The 13,727-nt window shown below is 59.4% G+C and overlaps 1 protein-coding gene across 5 annotated transcripts in view; it reads left to right on the plus strand.

The window, feature by feature from the left end:
- GTF2IRD1 (GTF2I repeat domain containing 1) overlaps positions 1-13,727 on the plus strand; it is a 111,836-nt gene that overhangs the window by 38,740 nt on the left and 59,369 nt on the right. For all 5 annotated transcript variants that reach the window (XM_030871965.2, XM_060285155.1, XM_060285154.2 and 2 more), the window contains exons 4-9: positions 1,519-1,674; positions 3,482-3,665; positions 4,483-4,793; positions 5,872-5,961; positions 7,368-7,451; positions 12,208-12,391. In XM_030871965.2, coding sequence (XP_030727825.2) covers positions 1,519-1,674; positions 3,482-3,665; positions 4,483-4,793; positions 5,872-5,961; positions 7,368-7,451; positions 12,208-12,391 — 1,009 coding nt within the window. The remainder of the gene's footprint in view (positions 1-1,518; positions 1,675-3,481; positions 3,666-4,482; positions 4,794-5,871; positions 5,962-7,367; positions 7,452-12,207; positions 12,392-13,727) is intronic.

The raw sequence follows: 13,727 nt of genomic DNA on the forward strand, positions 1-13,727 counted from the left end.
GGTGGATTAAGTCCTATGGGGTTAGAGCCTGGGCGGGCATTCTAGCCCAGAAGTTGGGACTCAGAGATCTTGGGGTTAAGAGCAGGCCCTAGAGGCAGACACCTGGGGCCACATCCTGGCTCTGCCAGCTGCTGCCTGCTGGACCTCAGCCTCTTCACCTGTGAAAGGGGAGGACAGTGCTACCCTGTCCTGGGTCGATCTGAGGATTAAACGAATTAATACACGGCGAGCACGTAGAACAATGCCTGGCACTTAGTTTACACTCACTAAACACCAGCTGTTGTTTTTCGCACCGTTATTAGCATTTCCATCACCCGACCCCGGCCTGGGCCTGGACCCTGGGATCAGCCATTTCTGGGAAGGCTGTTCCCCCCCAACACACACACACACCGTGCTGGGGCGTATCGTTACTGGGGTCCAGCCACTTCCCCAGCCAGCCCCCTCTCCCACCCAGCCCTCAAAACCTGTACCCTCTCCAAGGTTGGGCAGGGGGCTGGACCGGTGTAGGGTGGCCAGTGGCAGGGTCCTGTGGCCCTAGATGGCCAGGCTGAGAGCCAGACTGGGGCCTGGGGCAGGTGCACCTGGCTTCCCAGAGCCAGGCAGATCTGCTATTTATAGCACCGGGAACTTGGCTGGTCTATTTCAAGCTTCTCAGGTCCCAGAGGAGAGCACACTCCAAGCTGGGAGGGGCACCCCCAAGCCCTCTTCTCATCCCCTTTCCAATGCAGTGCCTAGCATCTTCCCAACCCAGGGATCCAGGGACACTCCCAGGCCCCCACCCTGGCCCAGCCTGGCATGAACCTGCCTCTTCCCAGACCCTCAGCTTCCTGGTGGGGTCCCCATTGTCTCCCCATTTGGCAGAGCAGAAAACTAGGGCCTCAACTGGTTAATTCAGAAATAGGTGATGGGGGACTTCCCTGGTGGTCCAGTGGCTAAGACTCCATGCTCCCAGTGCAGGGGGCCCGGGTTCGATCCCTTGTTTGGGGAACTAGATCCCACGTGCATGCCGCAACTAAGAAGTCTGCATGCCGCAACTAAGAGTCCACATGCCACAACTAAAGAGCCTGCGTGCTGCAACTAAGACCCGGCACAGCCAAAATAAATAAATAATAAATAAATAAATATTTTTAAAAAAAGAAAAGAAAAAAGAAGTAGGTGATGGAACAGACATTCGTTGAACCCCAGTTCTGAGCCAGCCCATCTGGTCTCTCATGAGAGCTCACAGACTGAGGCCCAGAGAGGGAAGGGACTTGCGTAAGGTCACACAGCGAGTTAGAGGTGAGCAGGGATGAATGCCCTCTGCTGGGCACTGGGAACCCTGAGGTAAGCAGCCCTGGCCCTAGGCAGGGCGGTTGGGGCAGGCCTTACTCACCCACTTATTCTTCCTTCATTCATCGACTTGCACTCCGTGTTGGGTGCCCAGCTACAGGGCTTAGCACAGGGCAGGGACGTCCCAGCTCACTGGGCTGGTGGTGTGATGAGTACTCACCATGGCCCCGCATGCTCTGTGTCCCACAGGAGGGCCCCCGTGGAAGGAGCCGGAGGCAGAGCACCCCAAGAAGGTGCCTCGGGGTGAGGGTGGCAGCCGGAACATCCCACGGTCTGCCCTGGAACATGGCTCGGACGTGTACCTTCTGCGGAAGATGGTAGAGGAGGTGTTTGATGTTCTTTATAGTAAGATCCTTCCTCATTCCATTTGGGGCCCCCAGGCGGGTGGGAGCCCCCAGCCCTGCCCAGAGGAGGAGGCCCCCTCCTGCCCCACTACAGGCCCTGGGCGGAACCTCAAGGCGTGGGTTCCCACGCCTCTCTCCACCCCCAGCCCTCCCTCGTTCTGCATCCCCAGGCATGGATCTGCCGTCCCAGCCCCGTTCCCTGAACCACCATCCCTACCACCCCTGCCCTGGCGCTGCTCACTGCTCCCTCGTGCCTTGAAGAGGCCCCAGGCTTGCCCTGGTCTGCTCGCCACCAGCCCAGCTCCCTGCTGTCCCCACCTGCCCTGTGACCAAGGGCATGGTCCCAAAGCACAAGTCTGACCACAAAGCTCTTCCCTCCGCTGCCTGCTCGGGCTCCCTGTCACCCTGGGCGTGGCCTCAGACCCTACCACGGCCCGTCCCCAGCCCCCTCCAGCCACGCTGACCCACCTCCTATTCTCCCGCTCATTCTGGCTTCATTTCACACCTGCTGTGACCTTTGGGCCGACCTTCCCCTCCTCTGTCTGGTGGACGCCGCATTGCTCTCTAAGGCTCAGCTCCAGGAAACCCCCAGCTCTGAGCTGGGTTAAGGCCTCCTCTGGGCACCCACTATGCCCTGTGTCCTCACTCGCCCAGTTGCTCTCCAGGATCAGGGACTGTATCTGCTCTTTCTGCTGTTCCTAGCCTGCACTTCAGAGCCCAGCAACAGCGGGCTCTCAGAGGGTGTTTGCTGAATGACTGAGTGAAGGCTAACTGCCCAGCCAAGTACTACCTTTGGGGTGGAAGAGGGGAGGGGACAGGCAGGCCTGGTCTCCCTTGGGAAGTGTCAGGTTGCAGAGTCTCTGGCCCAGTGGTGACCTTCACACTCCCTGGGTGACCTCATGCGGGTCCCTTCCGTCCCTAAGGGTCCCACCCCATGATTTCTAATTTGCTTTATTCCTTTCTTTGGTTCTGTGGAGCAAAGGTCGGGGTGGGGTGGGGGGACTCCTGTCGTTGTCTAGATGTCAGGAGGAGGCCAAGAGGGGTAGGGGGCCCGGAGGCCCTGGTGGGCATGCTGGCCCCGGGGACGGGAGGACTTGTCACGCGTGGTTGGCTGTGCCTCTGCAGACGCTTTTGCCAGATGCAGGGTTCACGCCCAGAGCCCCCTGCACCCCTGCCCACTCTGCCCCGACCCCCCTTGCCTGCCTCGGGCAGAATCAGAGGTGATTATGAGGGGAGGGGCTTCCTTCTGGCTCCAGGTGGGAGGCAGCAGACGTCTGTGAGCCCAGATGCTCGGCCCTCCCTCCCCTCCCCCCTTCCCGCGTTCTCAGCAGCTTCTCATCCTGTCTCTCCTCTCTCTTCTGCTTCCTCTCCATTCCTCTCTTCTTTACCTGCCCTCCTCTCCCTCGCTTTCCTTTTCCCTTCCTTCCTGTGGCTGTTTTCTTGCGGTTTCTCTCCCTCACCCCTCTCTCCTCACCCCCTGCTCGCAGCCCTGGGGCCTGCTTTCCCCTCCACCCAGATGCCCAGAGAGGAGAATGGCGGGGGAAGCAGGGAACCCCCTCGATGGGGCAGCCCCAGCCCTCAGGTGCAGGCCGCAGGCCCCTGTCCACAGCCCCTGCCGCCCCCCTCACCGCCGGCAGGGGCTTATTCTGTGGGAGGTTGGCAGTGAAGGGGCCTCTGGGGTCCTGTTTCCCGGGGATCCGGCACCACAGGGCGTCACTCAGCATGGTCCCAGCTCCGGGGCGCGCCCCGTGCTCACCACAGCCCGGCTGCCGTCTCATACTAGGCCCCCTCCTCGACCCCTCCCACAGGCGAGGCCCTGGGCCGGGCCAGCGTGGTGCCGCTGCCCTACGAGAGGCTGCTCCGGGAGCCGGGGCTGCTGGCTGTGCAGGGGCTGCCCGAGGGCCTGGCCTTCCGGAGGCCGGCCGAGTACGACCCCAAGGCCCTCATGGCCATCCTGGAGCACAGCCACCGGATCCGCTTCAAGCTCAAGAGGTGAGTGAGGCAGCCCGCCTGGGAGCGGCCCGGGGCCGGGTGGCTGGACCCCGGGGGCCAGGCCGGGCCGGGCGATGACCTGCTTCCGTGCGGGCTCAGCCGCTCGTGGCCGCTTGTCCTGCCCGAGGGCAGGGGACTTCAGACTCCCACAGGGGACCCTGGTTGTAAGAGCTCCCAGTCCGATGGCAGAGGTGAGGCAGAAACTCAGTCACAGAGCATGCTCTGAGCCAGGTGTGGAGTCACGGAAGTCTTCCCCGGGGGACTTCTGTGTTGCAGAGAGGCTTGGTTGGGGAAGAAATAGCGCCAGTAGCACTCGAGGTATCAGGAACAGCCCGTGCAAAAGCAGGAGGCAGGAAGCCACATCGTGGGTGCTTGCTTGGGTTGCCAGCCGAGGGCTCCATTAGGGACTGACGGGCCATGAGGTCATGGAGGCTGGGCTGGGGAGGGTACCGATCTCTGGGGCAGCCAGGAAGCAGCCTGAGGGCTGAACGTGGCCCGTCAGGGCTCAGGCACCGCGGCCGGCCAGTGCACGAGCGATGCATTAGGGGGTGCGAGACGATCAGCTGCAGCTGAAAGGATGTGATTGGTGGAGAGGGGGCACAGAGGCCAAGGGGCAGGGCCCAGGTCCTTGGATGGCCCAGCCGTGTGGCCCTGGGCACGTCACACCCCCACCCGGGCCTGCACCCCGACCTGTAAAATGGGGACTGGTCATGCATACTTCACGGGCTGTCGTGTTCTGCAGAGGCAGGGCTCGGGGAAGACATACCCCTGGTGGGACAGGTGGATGAAGCTGTCTTGTGTCCTTTCCTTCACCCAGGCCGCTCGAGGATGGCGGGCGGGACTCGAAGGCCCTGGTGGAGTTGAATGGCATCTCCCTGATAGCCAAGGGGTCTCGGGACTGTGGCCTGCACGGCCAGGCCCCCAAGGGGCCACCCCAGGACCTGCCCCCAACCGCCACCTCCTCGTCCATGGCCAGCTTCCTGTACAGCACCGCCCTTGCCAACCGCACCGCGCGGGAGCTCAAGCAGGAGGCACCCGCCTGCCCTCTTGCCTCCAGTGACCTGGGCCTCGGCCGGCCTGGGCCTGAGCCCAAGGCCCCCACTGCCCAAGACTTCCCAGACTGCTGTGGTAAGCTGCTGCTGGGACTCCCGAGTCTGGGGGGTGGGGGGTGGGGGACAGAGGTCACTCATGCAGGGGCAGCTTCCCAGGGCGGGTCGGGGTGCTCAGGGCTGCAGGGGGCACGTCGGAGCAAGGAGCTGGGGCGGGACAGAAGGTGTGGTAGCTCGGACTCAGTCAGACCCCGGGCCTCTGCCCAGTCATCTGTGAACAGTATCCTTGCCTGGGACCAAGAGATGCCCGAAAGGACTCCCAGGGGAGTCTATGGAGGGAGAGAGTAGACATGCTAATCAGGTACGTGCATTTAATGAGCACCTACTACCTCCACCCAGCGTGGATTCGGGGTACTGGAAGCATAAGAAAAGGAACAGCTGGACATGAGAAAGACCTGTGTCCATATTTTGGCCCCTGTACTTAATGGTTACGTGTCCCAGGGCAAATCTCTACCTCTTTGAGCCTCAGTTTCCTCATCCGTAAAATGGAGATGCCAATAGTACCTGTCTCGCTGGGCTGTTATCATGATGAAATGACAGAGCACGTTAGAAATGCACATTCTCAGGCCCAGCCACAGCCCTGCTGAATCTGGCACTCTGGGGGCGGGGTGAGCCCCAGCTGCCTGCAAACTGACGCGTCCACCAAGTGTTTCCGATGGGTGCTCAAGTTTGAGAACCTCTGTATTAGAGCACCGAGTCCAGTGCTTGGCACAGAGTAGGTGCTTATAAGTTATACTTAACTGTTATTGTTATTATGAGAAGGAGAAAAAAGGACACCCCCTCCCCACCACAGCCATGAGGGCTGAGCAGGGGGATGGGACTTACATGCCTGAAACAAGTGTCCCCATCTGTAAAATGTGACCTGGGACGTCCTGCCCCCCCCAATCTGCCATTCGGGGAGCACACTCTGCTAAAGGATGTCTCGGGCCTCTGGTCAGGGAACTTGCCTTGAGTTCATGATCACACGGCTCAGTCCTGGGTTCTCCCTGGTGGGGGAGACTGTTACCCCAGAGCCCCAGCCCGTGCACTCAGGCCAGATCTGGGGAACCCCTCTTGGGGCCCACCTGGAACCTGTACCTTTCCGCTCCCTTGTCCAGGACAGAAGCCCACTGGGCCTGGCGGTCCTCTCATTCAGAACGTCCATGCCTCTAAGCGCATCCTCTTCTCCATCGTCCATGACAAGTCAGGTAGGACAGTGCCCGTGGCAGCACCCTGACCAGAGTGGGGATCCAGGACTGGGGTGGTGCTTATTACTGAAATGGATGTGTGTCCACTGGGTCTTTGTGAGAGAAAGGAGGAACGGCACCGCACAAGGGACTTGTGAGTGAAACCAGAGTGAAGCCAATATATAATAGTTACATACTGCTGCGTGCCAAATTGCCCCCAAACGTAGCTTAAAATGACAAGCATTTATACCTTACGGTTTCTGTGGGTGAGAATTCGGGAGCAGCTTAGCTGGGTGGTCCTGGCTCAGAATTCTCAGGATGTCAGCTGGGGCTGTGATCATCTGAAAGCTCGATTGGGGCTGGAGGATCCACTTCCAGCTCACGCATGTGGCTGTTGGCAGGATACCTATTCAGGGCTGCGTAAGTGTCCTCAAAACGTGGCGACTGGTTTCTTGGAGCTAGTGATGTGAGAGAGAGTAAGGAAGGAACCACGTCTTTTATGACCCAGCCTCAGAAATCACTGTCACTTCTGCCATATCCTACCCATTAGAAGTCAGGAACTTGGTCCAGTTCATACCCAAGGGAGAGAGAGGAATTAAACTCCACCTCATGAAGGAACAGCGTCAAAAAAATATGGAGACAGATTTTAAAAGTACCACACAGAACAGAGAACCAGAAGGTTTGGGATTCATTTGTACCAAAAAGGGATGTAGTGAGACTTTCCAGCAACTTTGCCTTGTGGAGGTCTCAGCCTCACCTTCAGTGAAAGGTTCTTTAAGAAACCTAGTTTCCTGGGATCAGAATGGAGACCACCACTGCCACAAACAAGCTGCATCCCAGGCAGGGAGGGGACCTGGATGTCCAGGCAGAACGGCATTGTGGGAGGCCGTGGTGGGCAAGAGATAAAAAGCAGAGATAGGATCTCACCAGATACTAGCTGGGTGATCTCAGGCAAGTTACTCAGCCTCTCTGAGCCTCAGTTTTCCCACCTGCAAAATGGGAATAATATCTATTTCCGCACATTGTCCTGAGGGATTAACTAGGATATTATACATATTAAGTGCTTAGCACAGATAAGTACGTAATAAATTAAAGATGTTCCTTTTATAATTTTAATGAACCAAATGATCGCTCTAGTTATTAATATTAAATTGAAGCAGAGGCTTTGGTTTTATGGGAGAGGCCAGCAGGGCTGAGGGTTCGAGGGACTCCAACAGGGCCAAAGCTGGGTGAGACCCCGGGTGCACAAGGCATGAGGGTTAGGTTTTCAAGGTCAAGACTCAGGAGAGGCCCAGGATGGACTGGATGGACTGGCTGAGCCTGCACAATATCTACTGCCGTGGGGGTGGACAGAGAGGCAAGAGGCAGCCAAGCCATGGGGTCCCTGCTCCGACGGGCCCTCACTTGTACCTCCTGTGTTTTGATAGAGAAGTGGGACGCCTTCATAAAAGAAACCGAGGACATCAACACGCTCCGGGAGTGTGTGCAGATCCTGTTTAACAGCAGATATGGTGAGTGGGCGGCGCGGCCCGTGGTGTGGCCCCAGCAGCGCACTGAGCATCTCATTGTGTGGCAGTCACTCGTGTTCCCCAGCATGACGGTGGCAGCCATATGCTGGCTTCACACGCCATCAACGCAAATGTCATCTCCTGTCTGGGTAGGGGGTGGTTGTGTCAATATTTCCCTTCCAGATTCTCCAGGGGGCGGGACTGATGGCAAAGCCCCAGACCTTGGCTCACCTGTGGGAGGCGGGCCGCTTGGGGGGGGGCGGTGGCGACCATCCGGGAAAACGGCTGTTGGCCTCTTGTGCCTGCAAGTCCCCCACGCACCACCCTGTCTCCTGCCGCCCCACCTTTGCCCGTGCCGTGCCCCCTGCCCAGCGTGCCCTTTGCACGTGTTGCGGGCAGACTCCTACCTGTTCATCAAGACTCAGCTCTTAAAGCTCTGATGGTTTCCTCTCTGTTCCATGTTGCACACTTGATGCGCCTTGTCTGTATCTGTCCCCGTGAAAGCCAGGACAGCACCGGCCCCTCTGTGCCCCCAGCGCCCAGGACAGAGCCGAGCTCAGAGCACGTGTCGGCTCACTGCACTGTAGGCAGCAGACACAGGTGGTAGCCGGGGCGGGGGTGCCCTCCACGTGGTAGAGCTTCAGCCAGGTGCAGAGTGTGGCCACTCGTTGGCTAGACGGCAGGGGCTGGACCAGATGGACCTGTAAGCCCTTCCCGCTCTGGGTCCTGGGACCCCCGAGTGCCCTCCCACACCTGGTCTCCTTTGTCCCCTCAGTAGTCCTCGCTCACTCTCACTTATTCGCTCAGCCTCTGTTGCGCTCCATCTATAAGCCCCGCTCAATGGTCAGACGCAGCGTGGCTCTGGCCGGGGTGGGTGGCTCTCAGTCACCGCGGAGATGACGCAGGTACCCACAGATCACTCATCACGCAGGCGTGATGTCATTGAACCCCACTTGAATCGCGCAGCCCCTCTCTGGGGCAGCCCCTCTGCACGATGGGACCAAGGGAGGGGGCTGGGGGGAGGGGCACCACCCAGAGCTGCAGGGACAGAGAGGAGGGTCCCGGGCCACCTACATGTGCGGGTCAGGGGAGAGCACTGCCCTGGGAGTCCACGGACACTCGCTGGATGCCCTGGAGATGGCCAGTCTCCCTGCCTAACATTGGCTTTCTCACCATGAGCAGACCAGACGTGCCGGGGTAGGGCTTCACTGCCCTCCCTGCCCCCCCTCCCCTCCTGCTTGGCTACGAAAAAGCCTCTCTCTCTACTCAACAACACTTCTGACAGCAGGAGTGTGGGTTTTCCACGCCACGCAACCCTCCAGTTCTCTGTGGCCACCAGCTGGGGGCCCTACAACTCGATTCAATTCTGACCCTAACTCCCCGGAGTTACACAGGTGCCTCCCCAGGTGAAGGGCTCAGTGCCCCAAGGCAGCACCCCACTTCAGATGCCAGTCACAGGTAGTGGGTCCCCAGGGTACCCACACTTCCATCCAATTTGGCTGCACACCCGTATGGTTCCCAGGACCCTCCTCCTCGGGTTTGGCAGTTTTCCATAATGGCTCACAGAACTGAGGGAGGAGACACTTTGCTTCTCTTGACCTGTTTATTACAAAGGGTACAGATGAAGAGGTACATGGTGAAAGGTCCGGAAGGGTCTTGAGCACAGGGGCTTCTGTCCCCATGGAGCCTAGGGTGCACCAGCCTCCTGGCACGTGGAAGCTCTCTGAACCCCTTCGGTTAGAGTTTTTACAGAGGTTGCATTAAGTGGGTGTGATTGATTTAACCGTTGGCCATTGGTGATGAGCTCAGCCTCCAGCCCCTGTCCCCTCCCAGGAGTGGGGGATGTTTCCAACCCTCTAATTGCGTTTTTGGTTTTTTTTTTTAATTAATTAATTTATTTTTGGCTGCATTGGGTCTTCTTTCTTTAACTTTATTTTTAATTTATTTAGTTTTGGCTGCCTTGGGTCTTCGTTGCTGCACGTGGGCTTTCTCTAGTTGCGGCGAGCGGGGGCTACTCTTCCTTGCGGTGCGCGGACTTCTCACTGTGGTGGCTTCTCTTGTTGCGGAGCACAGGCTCTAGGCACACGGGCTTCAGTAGTTGTGGCACGTGGGCTCAGTAGTTGTGGCTCGCGGGCTCTAGAGCGCAGGCTCAGTAGTTGTGGCACACAGGCTTAGTTGCTCCGCGGCATGTGGGATCTTCCCGGACCAGGGCTCGAACCCGTGTCCCCTGCATTGGCAGGCAGATTCTTAACCACTGCGCCACCAGGGAAGTCCCTCTAATCGCGTTTTGAGCCCCCTACCTTGTGCCAGGCACTCAGACCAACTCTGGTCTCAAGGTGCTTCAGCAAGTGGCTGAAGGTGGGTCTGCAGTACACGCAGTGGTGCACGGTAGTACGTTCGAGTATGTAGTAACGTGCAGGGGTGGGGGCCCTCAGAAGGGGAGGACGGCTCAGAGAAAGGTGAGGTTTCTCGATAGGCCTGGGGAGTCAGGGGAGGCTTCATGGAGGAGGTGTTCTTTGATCCACCCTGGGGCCTGGGAGGCTTGGTCACGTGGGCTCGGTGGGCTGGGCCATTCTGGTTGGGGTGGGGCTGAGCGAGGCCCCGTACTGCAGGGGGCTGTCTGTACCCAAGTTTCTCCCCTCCCTCCCTAGACAGGTGTGAGCAGGGCGGGGAGTAGGGAGAGGGGAGCTGGGGAGGGCTGGCTCTGTCCACATTGGGTGGGTTCTGCCCCACCGCTGCGGGCATGGCAGCTGCCAGTCTTCCAGTCTGTCGTGCGTGCTGGATGTTTCCAGAATGTTGAGCCTTTCCTAGAGGTCGGCACTTGGGCCCACCACCATGGCCAAATCCAAGGAGGAGTGTCGGGCTTGGGGTGGTTGAGACCTTGCCCCTCCTCAGGCCAGAGCTCCCTCTGAGCTGTCCCTTCCGCTGCCCTGGGGAGAAGCTGCCGCCCGCCGCCCCGCCCCCATGAGTACTGGGGGTTCCTGTGGCAGGGCTGGGGATGTTTGGCAGCCTGAACAGTCCTGCAGATCCAGGACGAGCAGGTCCTGCTCCTGGTTCGCCCTTTCAGCTACCAGCTCCGGGCCAAGTGGGCCCGCGATGTTGCTGGGGGTGCAGAGGGGGGAAAAAGAAACAGAAAAGACATGGGGGGAGCCCCAGCCTTGAGGAAGCCGCAGTGTCTCTGTCACCGGTGGGGGGGTTGAGATTACACCAGGGTCTAAGGGTTGTGCATGGCGGCTCCATCCTCCTCTTCCAGGTGGGCAGCAGCTGGAGGCTGCGCGGGCTGGAGCTTTTGTGCCCTGGGCTGAAAAGACAGGCCTAGCAAGTCAGATGAACCCGAGGGGAGGTGGATTCACGTAGACTCGAAGAAGCCAAGAGCCCGTCGCTCAAGTGCTGGGGCTGGGGGGTGGCTGGTGACGCTGGGGTTCGGGGGAAGAGGCGGTTTGACGGCTGCTGAGATGGTGAGGGTTTAATTAGACGATGAGCTAAGTGTGACTTCACAGTGAGACCTGGCTGCCAAAGCCTCCAGCGCAGGCCTGGGCCGCATCAACAGAAAAGCAATCTTGGCGGTGCCCCAGGGAGGGCCACAGGCAGGCGACTCTGCCCTGCCCCGGTCCTGGCATGACTGCAGGGGTCCGGCTGTGGGCTGGCCTTGTCAGAACACAGACACATCCTGGTGTGGCCCGAGGAGCCAGGCCAGGACGGGGAGGGGCCTGAGGAACAGTGAGGAGACGTGGAACCCTTGGGACAGGTTGGAGTGACCCTTGGGAGAGGCAGGAGTGAAGGGGACACCCAGCTCAGCTCGCCTCCCAGGCCTTGGGGCCCCATGAAAGTACCATCAAGCACATAGTAGGTGCTCAAGAAGTATTTGGTGAGTGAATGAATGAAAAGGAGGAGCTGGGGTGTATGAGTGACTGAAATGGCACAGGACTGCACCTAATGGTTTGGAGGAAAAGAGCAAGTAACCACTTCCTGAGCTCGGGTTCTGTCTACACTGCTGTTGACAAAGCTGTCGGCTTCCAGCGGTGTCTCCTGTCACTGACGAGTGAGCAGAGTGCTGGGCCCCTCCCTGGAGGAAAGGGCACACCTGTACAACTGGGAGCATCCTGCCAAGAGTCCACCTCCAGCCTGGAAGCTTCCCTCAGCCGCTCATTCACTCCCAAATATGCAGGAAGCAGCTACTACGTGTCCTGCCCTATTTAGGTTCCAGACAGTGAACCAACGCACAGTGAATATGTTTGTAACGTCAGATTATGATAAATGTGGGATGAAAAACAAAGCAGGGTGGGCTAGGGAGGGATGGAGGGGGCTGTTTTAGGCTGGTGAAGTGACATTTGAGCAGATGCTTGAATGGAGAGAGGGAGGGAGGGAAGGGTATGGTGATCTGGAAGAAGAGTGTCTGAGTAGACAGAAGAGCAGGTGCAAAGGCCCTGGGATGAGTGCGCGCTTGGCGTGTTAGGGAAGCACCAGGGAGGCCAGAGAGACCGGGGTGAGCAAGTAGAGGGGTGAAAGATAAGGCCAGAGGTGATGGGGTCCTGGTCACGTAGGGCCTTGTAGGACTTCGGCCATCGCTGAGTGGGAGGGGAGCCTATGGGCCTTTTTTAAGAGAGTAGTGATGTATTTGGTGTTTCAGGAGGATCCCTCTGGCTGCTGAGTGGCCAGAGTGGTGCCTGGGAGGTGGGAGGTGGTGATGACCAGGCCCTGGGGCCCTGCATGTCCCGCAGCCTCCATCCCGCGTTCAGCCTTGCCGTTGCCCTTCCAGCGGAAGCCCTGGGCCTGGACCACATGGTCCCCGTCCCCTACAGGAAGATCGCCTGCGACCCGGAGGCTGTGGAGATCGTGGGCATCCCGGACAAGATCCCCTTCAAGCGCCCCTGCACCTACGGGGTCCCCAAGCTGAAGCGGATCCTGGAGGAGCGACACAGCATCCACTTTGTCATTAAGAGGTAGGGGGTGGGGTGCAGGGGGGCAGGGCTGGGCAAGGGGGCGACGGCAGGCACGAGGCAGGCCCTGGGGAGGCAACAGGGGTCAGGAGCGGAGCGAAGGGGTTCTGTAGCCTGACAGCTGCGTGGCCGCCTCCTTCTGGCCTCTTTTGAGTATTGAATGGAGAAATGGAGGCACAGTGCCTGACCCGAGTAGGCGCTGGCTAAGCTCTCAGAGGTGTTTTCCTGCCACTGAAGAAGACCTGAGGCCTTTGTACTTACCTCCCTTCAGAGAGGAGCCCACCTGAGCTCAGGTGGGGCTGGGCCAGCCTCTCCCTTTCTGTACCTCCCATTGGACTACCCTGCCTGCTGGTAGTTTGTCCACCTTTCCTGTCTTCCCAGGTGGCCAGTCTCCCTGGTGCAGGTGCGGGTGGGCGGGAGAAGGCAGAGCACTATGGACTCTGGAACTGCAGCCCCTTCACCCCGGCCTGCTGCCACCCACCCCCCAGGCTTGTCTCCCAACTCCCACAGGGGGCTTTGTCCTCACAGCTGGCCGGACTCACCAGCGAGCGGGCATCCCCAGGCAATGCCAGGCTTCCTGGGATTGCTTCCTCCTAAATAGTGAGAGAGGGAGGGGGCCAGAGGCCATGCCGTCCAGCCCCCTGCCTCCAGCAGCACTGCCTGCATCGGGCCCTTCCCAGGCATCCATTCTGGGAGCCCGCGGAGGGCGTGGCTCCCAGCGTGTGCACGCGCCCACGTGCCTGCTTGATTGTTTGTTGCCCTAGACTGTAAGCAGGGACAGTGTGGCTCGTGGCTGAATCCCCAGCGCCCACAGCAGTCCCTGGCATGCAGGAGATGCCAGTCCATATCTGTGGAATAAAAGGATGGATGGATGAAAGTGCTTGTCCAAATTTGGACTCAGGCCATCTAACTTGTTAGAGCTTAGGAAATAAACAGGGTAATAGGAGAGAGAAAAATGGTGGGTGGGTGAGGAGGAGACCTGTTTAGGGTGGCCCGGGGGCCTCTGAGACAAGGTCCCATTGGTTAAGCCAGAGCTGGGAGGTTGAGAAGGGCCGCCTGCACCCAGCTGGGCAGTGTCTGGGCAGAAGAATTGACCTCAGTGAGCAGCCCAGACGGCTGGGGTGCAAGAGGGTGGGGATTGACCCTGAGAGCGTGGAGTTGTTCTGAGCCTTGGGAAGGACCTCTGCAGGGTTGCTGGATGCCAGAGCTGGGGTCTGCCCGGCCCCCTGGCTGCTGGGGGAGAACGGACTCTAGAGAGCAGAAGCAGGAGACTGGCGAGGAGGCTGCTGCAGCCGTGGGCCAGGCCAGTGTGGTGGGCACAGGGAGAGAGCGGCTGGGT

This window comes from Globicephala melas, chromosome 15 (assembly GCF_963455315.2).
Source record: "Globicephala melas chromosome 15, mGloMel1.2, whole genome shotgun sequence".
Classification (NCBI taxonomy): domain Eukaryota; kingdom Metazoa; phylum Chordata; class Mammalia; order Artiodactyla; family Delphinidae; genus Globicephala; species Globicephala melas.